This window comes from Protopterus annectens, chromosome 1.part1, assembly GCF_019279795.1.
Source record: "Protopterus annectens isolate FY-2018-M chromosome 1.part1, PAN1.0, whole genome shotgun sequence".
NCBI classification, from domain to species: domain Eukaryota; kingdom Metazoa; phylum Chordata; order Ceratodontiformes; family Protopteridae; genus Protopterus; species Protopterus annectens.
The window spans coordinates 43,754,501-43,777,093 of record NC_056726.1 but is presented as its reverse complement, the minus strand read 5'-3'; the positions used below and the strand labels follow the sequence as shown (position 1 = coordinate 43,777,093).

The window sequence follows — 22,593 nt, the reverse complement described above, 5'->3', positions numbered from 1 at the left end:
CACTTCAGAATCCATGTGGCGAAGCTCATCATTGTTTATCGTTTTCATGTAAAATATTTAGACTGTATACAATGCTGATGAAATATGTTATGCTTGATAAGAACAAGCGGAGCCACTGAGTTCAACACAGGGTTAGTACCACTCAAGCAGTCTTTTATCCGACTGTCTGACACCTGATTTTATTAACCGTTTGTGCACCTCACTTATTTCTCAATTCCTGTTTATGAAAGCCATGCCTGTTTTAACACAAGGTGTTCTTGTACTCATAGCCTGTTTTTCTCAGTGTTCTGGTTTCTCAATCTGATCACAAAAAAGATAAGCACCAACAGTGATGCAGGAAGAGGACATCTAAGCAGGTAGTTTTTTACCTCGAGTTACAGCCTGAAAAGAAACTCAAAGGAAGAATGCAAAGTAAAACTGTAACTGTAAAGTATGTTTTAAGCATTTGCTGCTTCTTGGTGTTGAATCCTTGAAAGAAAGCTTGAACATGAATCAATATATGTATCTGACACTGTTGGTCATTGATTTTCTTTAAAGTGAAGCCTGTGTTGTAAGAGAAGAGGATGCTTTAGCAAGATGGGTTGCAGATCCTGCAAACACAGCATGGATGGACAGTAAGTATATCTAAAGACCAGTGTGCACGTTTCTGCTAACTGTTTTGGACACTGCTGTATGCAGTGAGTGTCACTTGTGTATGATAAACTGTGTATCAGTTCTGATAAAACTGGCAGTTTCTTGCCATGTTTTTTACACTCTCAAGTGTTTTCTTTCACTTCTCACTTGAAACACTCATGGATTGTGAGAGTTATTTATGATGCACACTCAAAGCCCTCACTATTTATGATACAGCGTGCACACACACGTACTGTAATTTGTGCAGTCAGACAACACATGTAATAGTCTGATTGCATTTAGGTCGAACACGTTAGACATATCAACAAGGCTACTTTTACATTTGCAACAACATTTATTGACTGGCCATTAGTATTTGAAATGTTAAAACAACTGTATTACTGTTTCCAAGGCACACACACATTTGACCATAAAGAATACCTCAGTATTAGTAGGAAGATAAGCTCTGTCTTTGACCTCTTGAGCTGCATTGGCTTTATGTATTGTAGAGTTCAACATCGTAAAGGCTTCTTGTTTAGTTGGGAGTTCCAGGATGGAAGCCTTGCTTTATTTATTCACTATTTTTATTATCAGGAATATTTTATACTTTTTACACTAGCAGAACCATCTTTATTTTAACAGTATACCTCATTTGTTAACATCTGGAGATATAAACTCTGCACATCTGGAAATTATGTCAGAACAGGAAACAGCCACTATTATATATCCAGTTTCCTATAACTACTGGCAGAAACAAAAACTTTTTTTCACTCAATAGCAGTTTTTTTTTCAGTTCCTGGAGTAAACACAGAAACAATGTGTCTTTTTCTTGTAGTCATCATCTATACAAAATTTGTGAGAAGTTTTATCCATGAACTATTAAAAATCAGAAATACAAATCCAAAGTAAACATAACAGTCCATTTTTCACACAGAGGGAGAGACACACTGAAACATTGTAACTTTCTTCCCATATTAATTGTATGTTTGTATAATGGCTTTGACATCATTGTTTGAAACATACACAGCAGTCTTTTATATAAGAGTGTGTGTGTGTGTGTGTGTGTGTGTGTGTGTGTGTGTGTGTGTGTGTGTGTGTGTGTGTGTGTGTGTGTGTGTGTGTGAGCCCTTCAGTGCTATAGAGGTGGGACATAATTTTCAGGTTTTTGCTATTTATCCTGCTCTTAGTTTTATGAAGTAAGTCGGTGCCTCATAAAGAAAGACCTTAGATATAAAACTGCTACATTACAAAATGTTCATCTTTCTTCTGTATCTTAGAAGTGACTTTCTTCCTCACAATACATTCCTCTGAATTAAATGTGAAAGGACACTAGGAATATAACTCATCTGCTTTCTCACTGAAAATTTTAGAACACTTTTGAAATGTCATCCTATGCACTGGTTGCACATCAATTAAATGGATGCAACTGGTGCTTTAACATTGAGAACCCTTCTTGATGGATCTTATGTTGGGATGTCTGCTCAACCATTCTAGCTCACATCTTGATGGGGTACCTAAGCATACGTGTCCAGTGAATGTGCCAGTTCTTTTTTTCATGCCTGCATAGTTGCATCACAGTCCTTAATATCTTTGGTGAAGTTGTGTATTTGCATGCATATACAACACACTGTGTGTCTATGAGGATACAAAACTATAAGATGAGACCTGCAGTGAAGAGTGTGACATTAAAAACTCCTATGTGCACTAGTGATTTCATTTTGCCACACAAAGACATATTAGTTAGAAGCTTTTATCCTACTTTGTAACCAATTTGCTTATGGCCGTCAAGAGGTCTTCACCCAGGGACTGGTAAGGATCAATCATCAGCCCTAGTCATAGGTCAGAACATTTCCTAAAGGGCAAACGTTTGGTAAGCAGGTCATGGCTTAGCTCTACAGAAGGTAAGTAGATATTAAACCGTCACCCAAGTCACTTCATATGTTGAGCTTGTATTCTGCTTGTCTTCAGCTAGGGGGAACTTGAGTCCGCATTGGTCCTGTATTACAGCGGAAAATGAAAGAGAGTGTTGGATGAGCAACAATGGGTTCCATTCTGAGGAACTGTGTCCTCCAGTTTTTGTGCTACCCAGGCCTGATCAGTCAGATGAAGGCCAAGACTAACCGTCTTTGTCTCAGAGAACAGCCCTTGAATTAATCGAGCATGGATCAAGAGTACTGTGGACAGCTAACTCCCCTCTAGGTCCAGAGTGACCAGCAGGTTTGATTGCAGATCGTCATTTGGGTTATCTTGCACTAGGACGTGCACCTTGGGGGATCTGATATCAAGCAGATGTTTGATGTCAGGTGGGAGCTTGAGTCCTGAGTGTGAGACTGTGCTTATACTGAATATGATGTGAAGCCAGGCAGTGCTGGACCCACAGCACGCTCCTTTCCAGCTTGTGGCAGTTTTTTTTTTCTATCCAGAATACAGTATTCACATGCTGAGCTTCATACATTAATAGAAAACAGCTTACTCCTGTGTGTAATGAACTGTGGGTCTCCTCATAACCAGGTTCCTGTGAGAATCCTAGGACTGTTGTTCCTGAGATGGAAATAAATAAAGAATCCACCCCCACCTCCTCTTCTAAGCAGCTGCAGGAGTTTCAGTGTCATCTCTTTCTAGTTCTGGTGGGGAAGGATGAGCTCCGTCTTATTCTAGTCATCCCTGTCTTCAACCAACACATCTATTACATGCATTTTCTGATGGCTATCCTCTAGATGCTGATACCCAGGATGGTGCCACTGGACATGGAGACCTTTTGAAACATCAGAATTTGAAAATCTGAGATTCAGTGGCTTCAAGAAATGGTGGGGAAGTAGAAGAGTATGAGTGGGCCCCAAGAAAAAGCGAGAGCTCACATATGGTGGGATGGTTAAAGGCAAGGTGGAAAGGGGGGACTGGGGAGAGGGCAGAGAAGGCAGGAAGAATAAAATATTAGAGGACTAGAAAAAAAAAACGAAAAGCCTGCAGGACAGTCCTTCACTCTCAGTGGACATCAGTTCTAGTACAAATTGTTATATTTGGGCTTTCTTTAGTACCCAGAGTCTTTGCCAGAATGTTAGCTGTGGTAGCAGACACCTCCCAGGAGAAGGATGTCCACATTTTCCCTTACTCAGTTGACTGCTTTTTGGTAGCTTTGGCTGGAACTCCCTGAAATATTCTTGAAGTGGTGCTTCCTTAGTTGCAGTCCATGAGAGGGAGCTCACCATAGTTTGGAGGAATACCTTTCTAATTCTTACACAAAGGAGTTCCTTTGTAAATATGGAACTGGACAGAATGCACATGACACTGAAAAACTATCTGTGTGTCACTTCCATATTCATTTCCTTCTAATTTCCAATCCAAAATGTTCTTTCCTTGGCAGAATTTCACCAGTTATTCTCTGCTCCAGACCAATAAAATTACTGTCATTGTAAAAGACTGTTGTAATAATCTGCAGGGATTTGTAAATATCCTCCCTGCTGTTGAGGTTCCTCACTTTTTTGTCTTCAGCTGGACCCTCCCTTCCCCTCTTTTGTCCTTCAGTTTACAGGCAAGCAGATTTGCATCGATTTCTCCTAATATCCACTGCTTTCTACAACTCCTCCCAGTTATCAGCAGTGTGGGTCCATTGCTGACAGTCTTTAGTGCAAACCTGCTCTCACAACCATCAGGTCATTATCCACCCCCACCAAACACTGTCCTGCGGTCTTTTCATTTTCTTTTCTAGTCCTCTAATATTTTATTCTTCCTGCCTTCTCTGCCCTCTCCCCAGCCCCCCTTTTCCACCTTGCCTTTAACCATCCCATCATATGTGAGCTCTCTGTTTTTCTTGAGGCCCATTCATACTGTTCACTGAATCTCATCAACAGTGGATCAGTCCTAAGAAATCAGCTGCCACGTGACCATTCTCCATATCTGACTCTCCTAATTAAGTGACACTTGCATGACTGCAGAGACCTTTCTCTACTATTTGAACATTGGTTCACTCAACCACTGTCCTTTTGTGTTGGAAAAGGTATTCAATTGTAGTTATCTGCCTTTTTCAATCCTTTGGAAATGTAATAGCCCCTAGATCCTTTCTTGTAATTCTCCATGCATCCTCTAACTCAACTTTTCTCTTGTGTATCCTAAAATTTTACATAGGCTTCTCTAATTCCATTCATTCTATCCATTTACTTACTGGGATCAGGGTACTATCCCATTAAACTAAATAAAATAAAGTTTGACATCACATTAAAGTTACTCCCCTAACTCTGACTTGTCTAACAATTGTCTAATACATCCCACCACCTTGTAAACCCCATAATGACCTCTTCATCATCTTAGTTAGGGTTGTAGAGTTATCTGAGCACCAAACATCTTTCTTCAACAACACATCTGATTACTTACATTCTGACTCCAGTCCCAACTTGTTATGCTGGCGTCCAGTCATATTTCTGTCTAAGACCACCCTCCTGACCCCAACATTCTGGGTTATACAGCTTGAATCTCAAACTCCTAACTTAGAAGCTTCTGCTTCCTTGCCTCTTTCTTGCATAATGTCCTTTAGCCCCTCTCTTCCCAGCTTTACATGCTAGTTTCTATAAAAAAGACCAGTACCATCCATTCTTTACATTCCCAAGATCACTTTATCCACTACATAGTTTTCTCACCTCCCTTCAACCATCCCTGTAGATTCCTGTGTATACTTCCTAATGAAAACACATGTAACCTTTCAGTTTCTTACCTGCTTCACTCAATGCCCTCTGGCTTCCATTCCTGGCCTTTTTCAGTCCCTCTCAATAATACCCACTTTAAGATCACAATACCGATGGTAGAGAATGACATCTTCTGAAGGATAAGAAAGTAATACTTAATTCAGAATCTTCCTGGTTAGGAAGCCATCAAACTCTGCTGAGTTGCCAAACCTCAGGTGTGAAGAAAGCCTTAAACTGCACTCTACTATGTTCCTTTTCTTGTAACACCTGTGACACCCACGCCCTGGCCCAGCAATCAAGGAGCCTCAGTCCTCACAGCTAACATCAGAGTGGGCGTCTGATATGACAGGAAAGGATAACAAATACACACAGTCAAGTACAATTTCCCTTAAGTGTATACAGAGATCACAGTCATTCTGGGACTGGTTGCTCCCTTGCTCTCCAGGTCCCCAATAAGACTCCTCACTGGCACAGCTATAGGGTCCAGATCTCAGCCTAGCTGGCAAGCTAACTTCCAGTACCCTCTGTGTCCCACCAGCACATTGTGTCCCTGCCCAAGTAGCTGATACACCCACACACTTTGGGATAAGTATTTATACAACTTCACAGACACTCCTGTGAAAGGCTGACACAGATTCTCCAGCTGTGCCCCTTTACTCAGACTGTACAGTAGTAATTACTGCCACCACCAGCTAATTTAAAAGGGTGTCTGATTATTACTGTGCAATATTATTATCCAATTAGTAAGTGTGACTAATCAGTCTAAGGCATTTAGAGCGGCTTTGTACAATAAACTCTTTAAATATGCAGTGTACTCTAGAGCTTAACTTAACTCTACATAAATCAGCCACAGTTGAAAAGGGTTTAAAAATATTTAATAATAAATACTAAAAACACAAGACAATACTACTACACCACAATGCTACTCAAGAGTTCAGAGATCACACAATAACTTAAAATAATTCCATAGTACAGTTCTGACATAACAGAAAAACACTTGTTTAATCTTTATAGTCCTAGCTATTTCTACAAGAATACATACTTCTAAAATAACTTGCTTTCATAGAGCAAGGCAGTGTTGAGTTGAATATCAAGACCAAAATGCTTCCAGTCTCTCTGTGAGCAGTAGTCTTTAAAATCACTAACACATTTCTGCTGGGCCCTCCCAGATTATATCATTGTAACACTTAGGTTTTCCCAGTATACACATTACATCATTTTGAAACTTAGTCTGGATTTCCCAGGCCAACATGCTACATTATTTAACAATCTAACACCTGCTCAGGAAACTACAACAATAAAAGACATTTCACATGTACACTCCAGTAATTATTCCTTAAGTTACAACAATAGAAAGAATGTGTTCAGCCATTTTACAGTGTTTTCTTTCATTTAAGAAACAAGCCTGTATTTTATATTTATATTTACAAATACCAGAATTGTGTATCAAATTCTATTTGACTAGGCTGGCAGCCGTCTTGAGAGCCCATATGCATTGGCATTGCTAACTCAGCTGTGATGCTGCACTGACATATCATATGCTTGCAACCCCAGGCTCCATCTTAGCAACTTGGCATTTTGCTGACTGGCCCTGTTCAACCATGTTAGAGGGTTGTGATCTGTCATTACATTGAATTTTCTTCCATACAGATAAGGCTGAAGTTTCTGCAGTGCCCACACTATGGCTCAGAACCTGGTGCTGCCATCCTTCCATCTGCTGTACCTCTTCCCTCAGAGTCTGTTTGACCCTCTCAGGCAAACCTATAAATAGCTGCTGGGACATTGCTACCCCTTCCACTGTGGTGTCATCCCGAGCCTCACTGAGGAGATCAGTCTCCAGATCTCCTTCAGACTCCTCTTGCAATCCACTTCAGATGCTCAGCACAAGGGCCTCCCTATCATGGTAAGGTTTTATCATGTTAACATGGTACAGTTTGTGCCCCTGCCATGTGCCTAGCAGTTCCACCATGTAGTTAACATCACGAATGAGAACCATTACCTACTGCCACACAGCATACTATCTAGCTCGAGCATTTGTGTCATACCAGACCTTTTTCTGTTGTTGCCTTGTCCTGAGGTTTAACACAACAGACTCCTTGTGAGACTCACCTTCCCACTCATCTCAAATTAAATCGCCTCTGTAAGCAAACAACAGATGGGGCAGATGTTTGTCCCACTCCCTCTTAAACTGATCTGCAAATGCCCATAGCATGGACTTGATTGTAGAGTTTAACCTCTCAACAAGACTATTAGTCTCACAGGACTTTCACAGACAAGCTAGCAGGTCTGACATGACCTCTGTCAGACAGTAAAATCTCTAACAAAGCATTTCATTATCCATAGCTACCCTCTGAAATGGAAGCTCTCACCTTGTCTCCTGCCTTGTCTACCTTTTGGCACTGTTCATAGGTCTTGCAGTACCCTGTTACATCTCTGGAAATTCCAGGCCACTACAAGTTTTGCATAATACGTCTCTTTGTATGTTTTTATGCCCATATGACCTCACCAGTCCTGGCTGCAAGTATGCAGTTTGCCTGGATCTCCCCCAGAAAGAAGAAACAAGCCTGTATTTTATATTTTGTTTACAAATGCCAGAATGATGTATCAAATTCTGTTTGACTAGGCTGGCAGCCTTCACCCTCTCTACCAGTCTTCACAACATTTTTTAGATAGAGTTCTACAATAAAGCTTGTCTGCACTACATAAGTACAAAGGCACATGCTACAGTATGTATATGGGCATGATGTAGCGTCTAGAGAGGTAATAAAACATAAAAGAGAAAAGAATGGACGGCTATGCCTTTGAGATGTAAGTTTAATGGTTATAACATTTGAATAGTATGCAGATGGAGCATCTTCACATGTTGTTGTGTTGTAAACACCACAAAGAAACAGAGACAATCTTTCCCCTATAAAACAAGAAAAAGCAGTACATATTATATTATTCAGAATTTCCAAACAATGTTGAGGTGAGATTATGGCACCTTTCTTGTGATTCCTGTACAGAGACGGTTCAGTTCATCAAAAAACTGAGAAAGAAGAACATTAGTGGCCTTGGCTGAAGTGGAGGGAAGACACCACAGCCTCATGCAGGAAGCTTCACCCCTGCACCTATTTACTTAATGTAACATCCCCTGTTTGCACAACTTTGGAAGAGGTTTTGAAGTTTCAAGAAAATGGTACGTGTCTCTTCAGAGACTTATCAAACTGATCAATGATGGTCCATGCACATCATCAGGAGAGGACAAGTGTCTCAGAAAAAATATGTTCTTCTCCTAGCATATCTGAAACTTACAAGAGTTTATGTTTCTGAGAACAATTAAAGGCTATATTACAAAATAAATAAATAATTAAAGGCAACATTTGTAATTCATATTTTTCTTATGAAAGAATGATTTTTGCGTAGTGCATAGTGGAATGGTGTATATACAAAAGGATAGAAGAAAAGCTTTTTTTATTTATTATTTGTTTATTTATTTATTTAACATTTGTTTACCAGAAAAGTCCAACTTGGAACAAAGCCAATTGTCAGCGGAGGCCCGGGGAGAAACATTCCAGACGTTATCAAATACTTCACCATGGCCTGTATACTGTAGAAGTTCAAAATGACTGGTTTAATTAATAACACCTGTGTGAAAAAAAATAACCACAGGCAGAAAGTTTCAAGAACTTAAGTGGATCACTATGTGCAGGCAATGACTAAAGACTTGCTAGCCTTCAGTAAGATACAGCTGAACGTCATTATTCTAGCTTTTACCTAGAAATACATGTGTTTCAAACATCAAAACACATTCATGGGCATTCTGTCATTGCATTGAGATTGCTAGAATTGCAACTTGATCATCTATCAAAGCAGACAGGCTCTCCTCAAGTATTCTAAACAGCCCAGTGTAACAACAGTATTGTCTTTGTATGGGTATATATCTAAAGCATGTAAAAGATCCAAACTGAACTGCAAAAATTGATGCATCATTGTTAAATTATGTAATCAGCAGAGACCTTAATTATAACAGCCAATGTTGGCCATCCTTTGAGCTGGTTGTAAATTTTGCATGACCTGACACAGACTAGGAATAAACAGAAAATAGAAGCTGCAGTTCGGTCAGCAGTAGGCACAATATTGCTCCTTCAGTCTAAAATCCAGTTATTGTGATAAAATAAACAAAGGGAGATCCTTCACAGCTGGAGTTTACCTGCTTTATCTGGCAAATTCTAGAAATCTATCCTTATTTCTCGCTATAGCTCCCTTTTGGCACTGTTTTGTTCAATTCATCTTCTGGCATGTCACATCTTTGGCTCTGTTCTGTGATGATGACCTTTTATTTTGCCATCACAGAGCTCCACACGCCTTCCATCTCCCAAATGTAGCCACTTTTCTGAAGCTCCTTACCATGACTAGGCCTTCCAACTGAATGATTAGTTGCTTACAGTACTCCACCAATGAAACCTAAAGTAACAGCAAAGAACATATAAAAGTGAGAAAACACATGCAAAGGAGAGAGAGAGAAAGAAACTGACATTAATGCAGACATAAGAAAATAACATTAAACTGAGCAGACGTTTCTGTAACAGTTTCCGTCTGCATGGGAGTCATGAAGTTACAAACTTGCTGACACCCATGCAGACGGGAACTCAAAGTTCGACTGCTGAGAACTACACTAAGGCACTGTACGAGCACATCCACTCATGCATGAATCGTGCCATCCCAAATAGAACCAGGATTCTCTCCTCCAAAAAAAGGAAGCCAATCTGGTGGTCCCCTGCCATAAACAAACTTTACAACAAAAGGAAGAAACCGTTGCAGAAAAGAGGAAAATCCCAGGATGCAAAAAACTCCCTTACCAGCCTCAGTAAGAAGCTGAGATCTCTCATAGAATCCTCCAAAGCTAGTTACGAAAATAAAATTGCCCAAGATTCCAAAGACAACCACAAGGCATTCTATAACTATGTCAGGAATCTAAATGGCAATGCTCAGATCTGCTCTACAACAGAATGGCATTAAATATACTGATCCCAAGGATATTGCCAATATCCTGGCAAATCGATTCAGTGTCAACTTCACAACCCTCTCACCCCCTAAATGGCTCATCTCAATACCGGAAGATTGCCAGATTCTGGTAATAATGGCCACACAGGTAAAAAAGGCACTATCCAAAGCTAAGAATACAGCATCCATGGGACCAGATGACATCTCGGGCTGTGTACTACATGAACTATAAAATGAACTGGCACCTCACCTAAGTGTCATGTTTAATCATACCCTCACCTTAGGCTTCGTGCCCACTGAGTGGCGCACAGCTACAGTTATCCCACTCCACAATGGGGGTATCCACCTTGGATCCCGGGAACTACTTCCCCATCAGTCTGACAAGCCTGATCTGCAAGGCCATGGAACGTATTATCATGGAACTTATAAACAAAGACATTGACAAACTTCAAACAGTGGACCCCACCCAGTTTGGGTTCGTGAGGGGCCGATCTTGTCTCCTGAGCTTGATTGACTTCTTCAAATCAGTCTCCAGAGCCGTGGACGAGGGTAAGGCAATCCACACAGTCTATTAGGACCTCGCCAAGGCCTTTGACACCATCCCCCACTCTGGAATCATAGATAAACTTACGAAGCTAGGCATTAATTCCTATGGCACTCGATGGGTTGCCAACTAGCTTACTGACAGAACCCACACTGTAAAAGTAGCTGACTCCAAATCCAGCTCCAGACAAGTGACAAGTGGAGTACCTCAGGGTTCAGTCCTGGGACCTCTCTTGTTTGGCATCTACTTCTCTGAAGTACAGGCCAACACTAAGGGACTCTGGCTAACAAAGTCCACAGATGACTGCAAACTGGGAGCCATTATTGAATCCAAAAATTATATGGATACTCTACAAAAGGGTCTTACAGAAACAGATGCTTGGTGCCAGAGCCATGGGCTCAAGCGCAATGATAAGAAATGTATAGTTATCCCCTTTGGGAAAAAAACATGTACCCGTGAATTACCACATAGGTGGCAGTACACTGAACACCGAAAATGTGATATGAGACTTAGGGACACAGTTGGACAGTGGTTTCACCTTCAATAACCACATCACCACAACAGTCAGAAAATCCTTCTATGTGGCACACCTCATCACTAAGGGCTTTTCATCCAGAAAAAAGGAGGTCATTCTCCCACTGTACTCATCCCTAATTAGACCCATTATAGAATACAGCGCCCCATTTGGTATGTACCTCTCAAGACATCTGCAACAACTAAAAAGGCCGCAGAAATACCTCACTAAAAGAATCACAGGCCTAAAGCAGATGCCCTATGCTGACCACCTTAAAAAACTCCAGCTGCATATTGTCTACTCCGAGGTGATCTCTGCTTAACATACAAGGTTGTGTCAAACCCAGAGCTGTTGGACATGCTATGCTTAAAGAAATCCCAATCCCTTAGAGCCACACGCTCCAGGGATCTAAACCTTGTCATCACAATAAACAAAACATGCTGGAGGGATAGGTTCCTGACCCAGAGAGACTCCCCAGACTCTGGAACAGACTGCACATACATGTCAAGCAGAGTGCCTCTTTAGCCCTCTTCAAAAGGAACCTTGATGATTGGATGGGAGAAAGGAAATTCACCCCGGAGATCACGTCAGTTGGCCTGCTAGACTAGGGTCCAGGGAAGTAAATAGCGTGGGAAGAAATAGCCAGGGAATTGTTATGGCTAGGCTTGTATAGGCCCTAGGGACGATAGCCTGGTACCAACCTATGAACTCTCGCTGCTAATATAGTAGGAACATAGGTTTTGTTTTACCACCTGTTGTATCTTAGCCTTGTTCCTTATGAATCCATTTCTTAATGTTAGCACCATATCTGGACTTGAGGTTCCTTAGATCTGCGCCTCTTGTGATCTTCCATCAAACACTGGACTGGAATATCCCTACCATCTGTAGATCTCTTTCTTTGTCCTTCTAACTCAGATCAGCTAAGGTTTCTGTCTGCCCCACTTCTTGGTGGGGGGCTGTTTTTGAAAGAATCATTTGGCTTTGCTATAAGGCACTGCTGGCTTATTTAGTTATTTTAATAATGTGTAAAAGGCCAGGAATGCTCATACCATTCTGGACCTGTACATCACTGTCCAATACCACATTTTCTTTTGTATGGCAGTTGTTGTGTTGGGGCATCTCCCCCAGACCCTGATTGGGTGTGTTACGTGGGACATTTTCTTGAACAGAGCTCTGATGTGTCATTTACATAGGTTACCCTTCCCTCTTCCACCCCTTTGTACTGTCCATTTGTGTGCTGTCAGGCTGTATTGTTTCTTTTTATTTTCTTATGCCTTTTCCTGTCACCAGTGGCATATGTGAATAAATTAGCTTCACTGCTACTTCTCTTGTATAATATTTCAAATGGAGATGTGGGTGTTGAACTTTACCCATTGTCTGTGGAACTCAGAGGCAGTAATTTTATTGAATATGAATAACATGGCCAGCAAAGAAAAGTCTCCTTGAGTTCTATAGCTGCCTGCTGGTGACACACTTTGACCTTTGAGAATGACGTTAACAAATGGAATGGCTTCGGAGACCTTGAGCATTCCTTTTTTCCAACTCTGTGAGCTCAATCAGCTTGTAAACGGATATCTGTAGGCCAGTCCAGAACTACACTAAATTGAAGTTACAGGACCAGTATCCCTTCCTGGTCTTCTGTCCTGTTAGGCAAACCAACTGTCCATAGATTATCCCTGCAAGCTGTCCACTCATTATCTTATTCCCTTTCCTTCATGATGACCATGTCACTTTTTAACTCTCTCAGAAGCTGGGGTTGTTGAGATATTTTGTGTATGGCCATGGCTTATTCTACATCACACTCTGTTTCCTTTGCATCTCCTTAACTATCATGCTTAGACCACCCAAGTCATCCCTTAGATTGGAAACTTTGGCAGACAGATTATATAATTTCACTTGAATCAAATTCGGTTTGAAATTATTCAAAATGGAACTTTTATTGGTACATTCTGCTGTTTGTTCTTCGCCTTTTCCTCATTCAGTTGATCTTCCTTTCCTTTCTTTACCCCTTAATCTTCAGTAGTTAAAAATGGCTTTGAGTTGTACCTCATGTCCATGATCTGAATGAGGTACTTGACACATGGATGCCTAAGGTCCAGGATTCATCAGTCATTAAGTTAATATTTATATTTAAAAATGAATGCCCAGATCAGACACTGTATTCCATCACTGGGCCTAGCAGCAGCAGACTACTACAGTCCCCTTTATCTTGGGCTTATGGATGGGGAACTGGCATGCTTACAGCAGGGGCATAACTGCAGCTGTAATTTGACAAAAACATACTAATCTAGCTGTATAGCTCTTGTAATAAGCTGTCTGCACTGGCTGCTAATTGGTGACAGGCGATTTACTTAAGTCCCAACCATTATATACTGGGCCTTCATGACTTAGATTCTGCTTATTTGAAGGAGTTGTTAAACACCATTGGCAGGCTAGGTGCCTCAGATCAGCAGGGAAAAGATTATTGACTGTTCTAAGGCACTGTTTTTATAAACTATTTCATATTTTTATAGCAGGTGGGGCTCCTTTTCAGTTATGCCTTAATAGAGAAAGCATATGTATCTTGCATATGATAAAATTAGAGCAGTAGTGAAACAGAATACTTAATACTGCTTACAACACTGTGCACTCCAGTAAGTACAGCCCTGCAGAAGTAAAACAAGACTGAAGATTTGTAAGTGAAGGTTGCTTCCTAAAAAGCCCAGTATAGCTGCTTTCATTTTGTAGCTAAAAGTGCAATTCAAGTTGACTAATGAAGGCATTAAAGGTAGGGAGCTGGCAAACCATAATTGGAAACCTTTTCAAGATTGTGTGGACCAAATAAGAAACGGCTGTATTTGTGCAACTAAGGGAATAGTGAGGAATTTCCTTAGTAATGATAGTGGAAACTTAAGGTCTTAAAGATCTAGAGGGCTGTTTCATGGAAATGCAGGCATGTAAAGACTTACTGTGGTCCTTGTGAAATAGTTTTTACTTCTCATACAACACCTAGCTACGCGACTGTCATGTATGTGTCTTTGTATAAAACTGATTGGATTCTTCTTCATGGATCTGGGGAGGCACCCTCTCTCCCTCCCTTCCTCTTCCTCCCTCCCTCTTTCCCTCCCCTCCATCTCTCTCACTTGCTCTCTTCCTCCCTACCCCTCCCTCCATCCTTCTCCCTCCCTCTCTCTCCTACCCTCCCTGTCTCTCTCTCCCTACCTCTCTCTCCCACTTTCTGTGTCCCCCTCCCTCTCTCTGCATCCCCTCCCTCCCTTTCTCTATCTTTCCCTTCCTCCCGCTCTCTCTCTCCTTCCCTCCTTCTCATCCCTCCATCTCTCCCTCCTTCCCTCTCCCTCCCCCTTTCACCCTTTCTCTATCTCTCCCTCCCTCTGTCTCTCTCTACCTCTTTCTCCCTCTCCCTCCCTCTCTCTCACTCCTTCCCTCTCTCTTACTCCCTACCTCTCCCCTCCCCCCCCCTCCCTCCTTCTCTCTCTCTCTGTCTCCTGGTTGGAATGTGAGGGTCCTGAGATCATGTTCACTGAGACAGTCAAGGAAAAAGAGTTATCTCCACCCAGCGTTCCTCCAGTTTATCCCTTCTTTTGGGAAACACTGGAGGTCATGAGGTTAAATTATGATGGCCTTTGGATCCCACCACTTCCTCCAAGAAGTGCCTCAATGTGTAGCAGGAGAAGAAGATGGAAGATAGCTGGGTCATACCCCTTGAATATTACTACCCTTGAATATTGGTATTAAGGATGCTATTTTGGCAAGAACACACCTGGCTTTGTTGCTGCTGTGGCCCCAACAAGGCAGACATAATCTAAAAGCACCATCCGAATGGAACTAGTCCTGCAGCAGGCATTACAGTGCTGAATCCCTTTGGTTTAGCATAGACCCTAGAGAGCAAAGTATTTTGCCCCCTTTCCACTACACAGTGAGTACAGAGCTTTGACAGGTGTGGAAAGAGACTGCACACCCCCGCAGTGTTTGGTACTCAGGGCCCCCTACTGTTTGTTTAACCTGACTAAATTCATACCCATTTAAATGACAAGGCTCGGAAAAATTATATGGAGCTCTGTGAGTCTGTGCTTAAGGAAAACTTTATTCAGACTATATCTACAGCTTCCAAGGTAACCTGTTGCAATTTTATCATGTAGGTGCAGTAGCTAGATGTTTTATGTGCATGCATTGGATGACACTAAAAAAGACTGTCATTTCTTCAATGAGGTGCTGAGGGGCAACAGTCTGTATGTTCAGATTAAAGTAGAAGCATTCTTCAACCTGGCTCTGAAGATCTGGTAAATGACCTCTTAAAGATGAAACAGGCCCTCATTATTGTGGAAAGCCTTTATAACGGTGAGTTTTGTTACACAAGCAAACCTGCCAATGTAGGCATCAGAAATTCTATCAACTTCCATCTGTTAAAAAGTAGGATTGATAATTGGAGAGGCAATAGAAAATATCAGCTTAAAGGTGTCTGTGTTCCTAGGTGGACCTTGGGTTTGAGCACAGGACATTTGAATCTACAATTTTTGTGATCCCATTACAGTACATTCTTCTTCCACTTCTTGACCTAGCCAAGCGCATAAAAGAAGTAAGCCTCTTGAATGCATGAGGCATCCAGTGGTCTTGCTTACTTCTGTGCCAGTCAAGTAATCCATGAAGATGGCTTTGCTCGCTCAACTTCTGTAGATTTACGTACTTTCTAGGTCTGCCTTTGGGGTGCAGTTTCCCAATGTTCTCTTAACTAAAAACAAAAACATCAGCAGGGCCCACTCTGGTGTACATCGTTGCTTTGGGCTATGTCCAGAAAGAACTATTGTAAGAGTCCAAGGTATTTGAGCATAGCTCTTGGGATAGGCTGGCAGAATGGACTATTGAGACTGCTTCATATAAGATGGTTCTACTGTAACATTCTGCTGATTCTGGAAAAATCATTCTGGTCCTTAGCATCTTCAGCCATCACATCTGGTAGATCTGGTTCTCAAATGCTGATTCTTCAGAACCACATGCCCCATTTAGATGGTGTCACTGTAAATAATGGATGTCTTCTGGCATATCAGTGATTGGGGTCTACCCTGGAGAGTCCCCTGCATTGCTCTGGATGGGCGTCATGATCAGCAAAGAGTGTTGCCATTTATGCTGTATTCTGCATCCTCCTTACCAGGGTGTTGGACATGGTAGCAGAACCATTATAAGAGAAATATCTTCATGTGTTCCTCCACCTGAATTACTTGCTTCTAGTAGTATTTTTCAAGGACTCCTGGTAGCACCTCTAAATGGATGCACATGACTGTGACCCCTGAGGGAGGGAGTAACAATAAATTCTGAAGAATCCTTCCTGGCTATCATTTAAGAAGAATGCATGTATAGGCTTAGAGCTGGCCACTCTCCAATGCTGAGTGTTGCATGCCTTGGAGAGAGCCCAGAAAGTCATGGCTTTGGCAACCTGAGTGAGAACACAATGCAAGGTCCAGTCCTGGGACATCCTATGTCTTGTTGGAGTGATGATCATTGGTATGTTCATGGTACCATTTTCATATCTGAGGATCCAGGTGTTGCAATGGAGTTTGTCAGTAAGTAAAATGTTTTACTGGGGCAAGTCAGTGACTATAGAGTAACAGCATGCTCACAGATCTTATTGCATTTGGCCAATGTTGTCAGACATTGGAACTGTGGGACAGTACCCACATACGTCTGAACAGTTACATTATTCCTCAGTCAATGCTGTCTCTTGTCATATTAATGGATATATATGACATCCCTGTCATAATGGATCATATTCCAGGGCAAGTGAGTGAGCTGGGGGTCTCTATGAGACACTCCTTCAGCCCATTCTTGGATCTTCAGATTCAGTGAATATATCTGAGTAAGACCTTCAGAAGTGAGGCATCCTGGAGATTGGCCTGTTTACTACACTACTTAGGAGAATGTAGCTCTCACTCTGCTCTTACTGGTGCAGCAGAGCGAGTGAGATGTAATGCTAGATACATTTCCATCTTGTGGTATGGGAGCTTCCTGTATGCCTTTCTGCCATTCCCACTAATCCAGTAATGCATCTAAAAGGTCAGGAGAATGACCAAAACTAATTTTGTCACTATTTCATGCTTGGAAAGGGCATAGTTTCAGGCCATCAAGTCTCTGAGACTACAGTCTAGTCTATAGATGTCTTCTGTATTTGCAGTGCCATCCAGCTCCCTTCGAGGCCAGGCTTCTAATGTAGCTCCCTTCATTCTGCCAGACCTCTCAGTTGGAATTAGACAAATGACAAAGGTTCTAGGAAGCCTTGAACCTGGCAGTCCTTTACTTCAAAGTGGAAATGTTTTTTTTTTGTTTGAGAAGAGTGGCACCATTTACCTTTCCTGTCAGTCAGCTTGCCAGTGATCCTGACCTGTCTCAGGCAGTTGCTGGTTCTCATTTATTCCACGGGTAGTGTGTTTGTCTCAGCTATTTCTGTCCATAGTGTCTTTATGGAGGAGAATTATTATCCAGCATTGTAAAGGAGTTTTGCATCATGTGTTTTCCTCACTGGGACTTGGACTTGGACTTGATGAGTCAGAGTATTGCCCACCTCATTTTGAGCCTGCTGATTTGGGAGCATTGAAATTCATCTCTTTGAAAAACACTTTATTTGGTAGCCATCATCTCTGCCTCCAGGATCTCATAGATTCAGGCTCCCATGTATAGGGATCCTTATTTGGTCTCTTCACCAGGATCCCACTGTCCCTTAGGGCTAACCCACAATTCCTCTTAAAATGTTTCTGGAAATGTTCTTTCACTAGTTCATTCATCTCCCCATGTTTCTTGCTGGAAAAGAAACCAGTGCAGAGGAATCACTTCACACTCTAGATGTGCACCATCCTGTCATGTTTTACCTGAAGCTGTGAGGGGTACTTGATATGTATGTCAAGCAGAGTACCTCACTGAAATCCTTCCATGCACACCTTGACGACAGGATGGGTTGCCATAAATTCATGTGTGGTTATAATGCTAATAATCTAACCAGAGAGAACTAGTCTACTCTTATCATTGCAAGAGTGTTTAATGAATGTCTCCATTGCAGACATCTGCACTGTAGCTGCCTGGTCTTAAGCACATAACTTTACCAAGTAGCATGGTCTTGACTAGAGATCTAGGCCCTTTGCTTCCCATCTTCTTCTTCTTTCGGCTTTTTCCCAGTTAGGGGTCACCACAGTGGATCATCTGTCCACTCATGACTGGCAGTGGAGTTTTACAGTGTCGAGTTGCCAGCCTGGTGCCCAACCTTCCATAGAAGGCACACACATGCACACACTCAAACCTAGGGCCAATTTTAGAGTGTCCAATCCACCTACTGCATGTCTTTGGGATGTGGGAGGAAACCGGAGCACCTGGAGGAAACCCACGCGACTACAGGGAGGACATGCAGACTCTGCACAGAAGGCACCCCAGCCGAGAATCGAACCGTAGAACCTCTTGCTGTGAGGCGGCAATGCTAACCGCTGCAGCACCATGGCCGCCCTTAGGCCCTTTGCTTCCCATGGCATGTCATAAGTACTGCAGTACTGTTTGTAGGATTATCAGGGACAGTCTCCAGTGTTATATATAATGGATACATTCTTACTGCATTAGTTAATCAATGAGACAACCCTCCTTGATGGGTTACACATACCCTCCTTCTATCCCCCTTTTTTGTGGGCAACCCCATCATCTAGCCTCAGTTGTTAAATTGCTTTATAAGGCAGACAAGTACATATTGGTTTATTACCTTTAAAAAGTGTAGGTGTTTGCAGGAAATGTACTCACTAATGGCCATTCATGAACTGGCAGGTTCAAGAGCTAGGCATACTTATGTAGTTGCACCACAAAGGATAGAAACTGTACCATAAAACACGAAAAAAGTCCTCTTTACTATACTTATGTAGTTGATTTGTAACATCAGAGGCTGTGCCAGGACTGAATTTGCATATCATGAGCATTGATCTTCTAAGAAAAGTCTGATTAGTGGTGAGAATAAGCCCAAACACTGGACTATGAAAGAGTGCCCCTCATAGATTAATCAATAAAACAATAATACATCTGCTATTTTCTCAAGTATTTTTACTCAATTTACTTAGCAATCCACTAGTCTATTTCTTCCCTTTTCTTGTATTTTTTCTGTCGCATGAGCAGACGTCTCTTAAGCTCTTTTGTAAATTTGAATAAAGCAGTAATACCATATTTCTGTATTGTATGATCCCTGGCCTTTTCAGCCTTTTCCATTATTTTCTATTACTGCCTTTTTCATGTTCAGTTTTCTTTGGTAGTCCTACATCTGTAGCATTGAATCCAGTAGTTACTGTCTGTATGCTATATGACTTGAGCAAGTCAGTTAAATAAGCTTTTGGTCACCACTTGTAAAGCTGAATGAGTAATACCTCATGTGCCTTCCCTAGTGAACTATGAACAAACACATGGTTTTAAAGTTCTAAATTTGTAGGTTGTGATTGTCTCAGCGTATGTTCACAAATAATTGCTAATATTGTTTAAACAAGGATTAAAGTATGCTGCATCACATGAAAAAATAATCTTTAAGGGTATTCCAAATCAGCAGTTTGTTATCACTGTATAAAGTTGTGTGTACAAAACAAAAATATTTTAATGTGATCAGTTCGTTACTGTCACTGGTTTTGAGGGGGCTGTATTAGATGAACGAAAGTTCACTTTAGCGAATATCCAGGTACTCAAAACTGCAATTGTGGGGGGCTGCGCCCCCCACACCCCCCGCTAAATATATATTCCAACTCTGAGATCGCACTACAGTGAGGAAAGGGCAGATATTCCCATCTTCACTGTACTGCGATCTCACAATTGCAGTTTCAAGTTCCGCAATATTCGCTCATGTGAGCATTCACTAAGATGAACTTTTGTTCATCTAATATAGACCCGGTTTTGAGTTGTAAGAACCATTTCCTTGAAGTGTAGTGAACACAAAAACATTTTAAAAGTTTGTAAGGTAGAATAAACTTGTAATGAAAATTCAGACTGAATTTAATTATCCCCCCAGTAGGGGAGAAGTTATTTATATCTGCCATTATTTTCTAACTGTATTTCCTTTTAAATTCAGCTGAAGTCATCTACGATGATGTCCCAATAGAAAATTCAGACTCCGCAACAGGTTTGATATTTTATTTTTGTAATTTAAATTGACTTGTAAGAAATGTACAGATTAATACAAAAAACACTGATCTGACTAAGGGAGCAAATGCAAATATGGAAAGATTGTCAATACCCTTAATATGTTCAGTGCTCACCCATGTTTGTTCTTGTACTGTGGACAGGTATGTATCTGTTTTGAACCTGCTAGTGAATAGCAGTAAAAAGAAAAAACTGCAGGAGTATTCAGAAACATTCACATTTCTGTGGCACAGTGCCAAATAAGGTACTGTATCATGATGCTGCTCCATGCTGCATAGGAATGCAGGAGGACTGGCGTTTCTAGGAAAAGGGCTGCAGAGTAAATTACAACAGGTTTCACTGTAATTTGCAACAGTAGTACAACTCAACAATACCAATGTGTCATGTTACAAGCAGCAGTGTGACCAGCTTGACAATACAGTATGGACATCTGCCTGAAACTGTGCATGTTGATGCATACAACAGAGTGCCTCTATGGTGGTGTACCCAAGGTTATGCACATTCACATTCAAAATGGCACACCTCATAGTGGTAACTCAAGCACTGTAGGTAGACCACAGAAGGCCAGCACAGCAAAATGACAACTCAATTCCTTATATAAATTGAGAGGAAATGGTGATATAGTAAAGGCAGAAAAAAGGAAGGTTAGGTTGAGGGTGAAGAAGGGCATATATTCCTTTGAGGTAGGTACCCATTTTATGTTTTATATGAAGCATTTTTGGGAAAAGGTAAAAAAGTAGCCTTTGAGAGAAGGATGAAGTGAATACAGAAAGTAGCAGTGACAAATCAACAAACATAAAATGCAGACATAGACGGGGTAATATCGACCCAAAAAGACTCGGGGGGCAACCGTGGAAGGACAAAGATATACAGAGGAAGGGCAACTGGTGAGGGGGAGCTTTGGAATACAAACAGGGCATGGGGTACAACGCATAAAGGAGAGAAAAACTAGAATGGGGATAGTGTTGGTATGGGACTTGTCTGACCAGCCCAGAGGAGATCAAATTCAAATGTCATTCACCTCTGTGGCTGACATTATGAGCAAACCCTACCTCTGGTGTCTTGATGGTCTGGGTGGGCCAGACATGTAACTCAGTCAGAAGCATCACAAGGTGCTGCATGGTTCCCATGTTGAAATCCAACTGCCAGTGCACCATCCACTACAATGAACAAAAGTTGACCAGGGGGGACTCCCCAGGCCACTTTCAGAAGAGAAGCACATGCCCGTCAACACTCGATATCCAAATTCACCCCTAGATTGTTAGAAGGGCAAGAAAGACAACAGAAGAAAGTAAAAATAGATGAGTGTTACTGTTATAAATAGAACTGTAATTGCACACTGCAGCCATGGACATAGGGCACATGCTACATTGCCGAGACAGTCTCTCAGACCTCCAGAGACAGGCCTTCCTTTTAAAAATCTTTATTTTCTGATGCTAGAAAAAAGAAGGAAACATCAGTACACTGTGACTTTGTCAAAAAAGGAAAAAAAATCAAAACAAAAAACAATTAGAGTAAAAGGTTGGCACACTGCCCTTCCACTGGCAGAGTTGTGCCTGCTCAGGTTACTATATCAATGCAATGTACTGCTTGCTAGAGTGGATGACACCAGTGGCTTCACTTACCATGCTTTAAGCTAGTGGCAGGCATCCATTTTACATAATGGGCCATCAAAATGGCCCAGCAGATGTTCCTGATAGTCCCTGTGAAACAGCTGTAAAATGTTTTTGTTTCCTGGCTAAACCAAACATAAGGCCTTTTGAACTGTACCTGAAAATGCCTTATCGACTTTGTTGGTCTTTGCATGTAGCAAAATGGAAGCCTTTTGTGCACGGCTGCCTTTATTGCACATAATGTGAATTGCATCATTGGACAGCAGTGGTGCACTAGCAAAAGAATCACTGATTTAAGGTCACAGATTCATAGGCTTCATAGCCTCCTTGCAAGAATATAGAGAAGAGTGTATATATCCTATTAACCCTGAATGGGCATACACGAGCATGCTATTGCTGCCTTGGTGTGATAGCATAATGCATTATGACAGCAGTTCAGAGACAATCATAGTAAGTTGTCTCATTATAATAATCAGTGCACTATGAGGCCCATTTTAGCATGATGAA

At 41.5% G+C, this 22,593-nt stretch overlaps 1 protein-coding gene across 4 annotated transcripts in view; it reads left to right on the top strand.

The window, feature by feature from the left end:
- The window catches only part of ARHGEF10 (Rho guanine nucleotide exchange factor 10), a 2,254,368-nt gene that overhangs the window by 704,413 nt on the left and 1,527,362 nt on the right, over positions 1–22,593 (top strand). For all 4 annotated transcript variants that reach the window (XM_044073505.1, XM_044073484.1, XM_044073499.1 and 1 more), the window contains 2 exons: positions 538–614; positions 20,403–20,453. In XM_044073505.1, the coding sequence (XP_043929440.1) occupies positions 538–614; positions 20,403–20,453 (128 nt within the window). The remainder of the gene's footprint in view (positions 1–537; positions 615–20,402; positions 20,454–22,593) is intronic.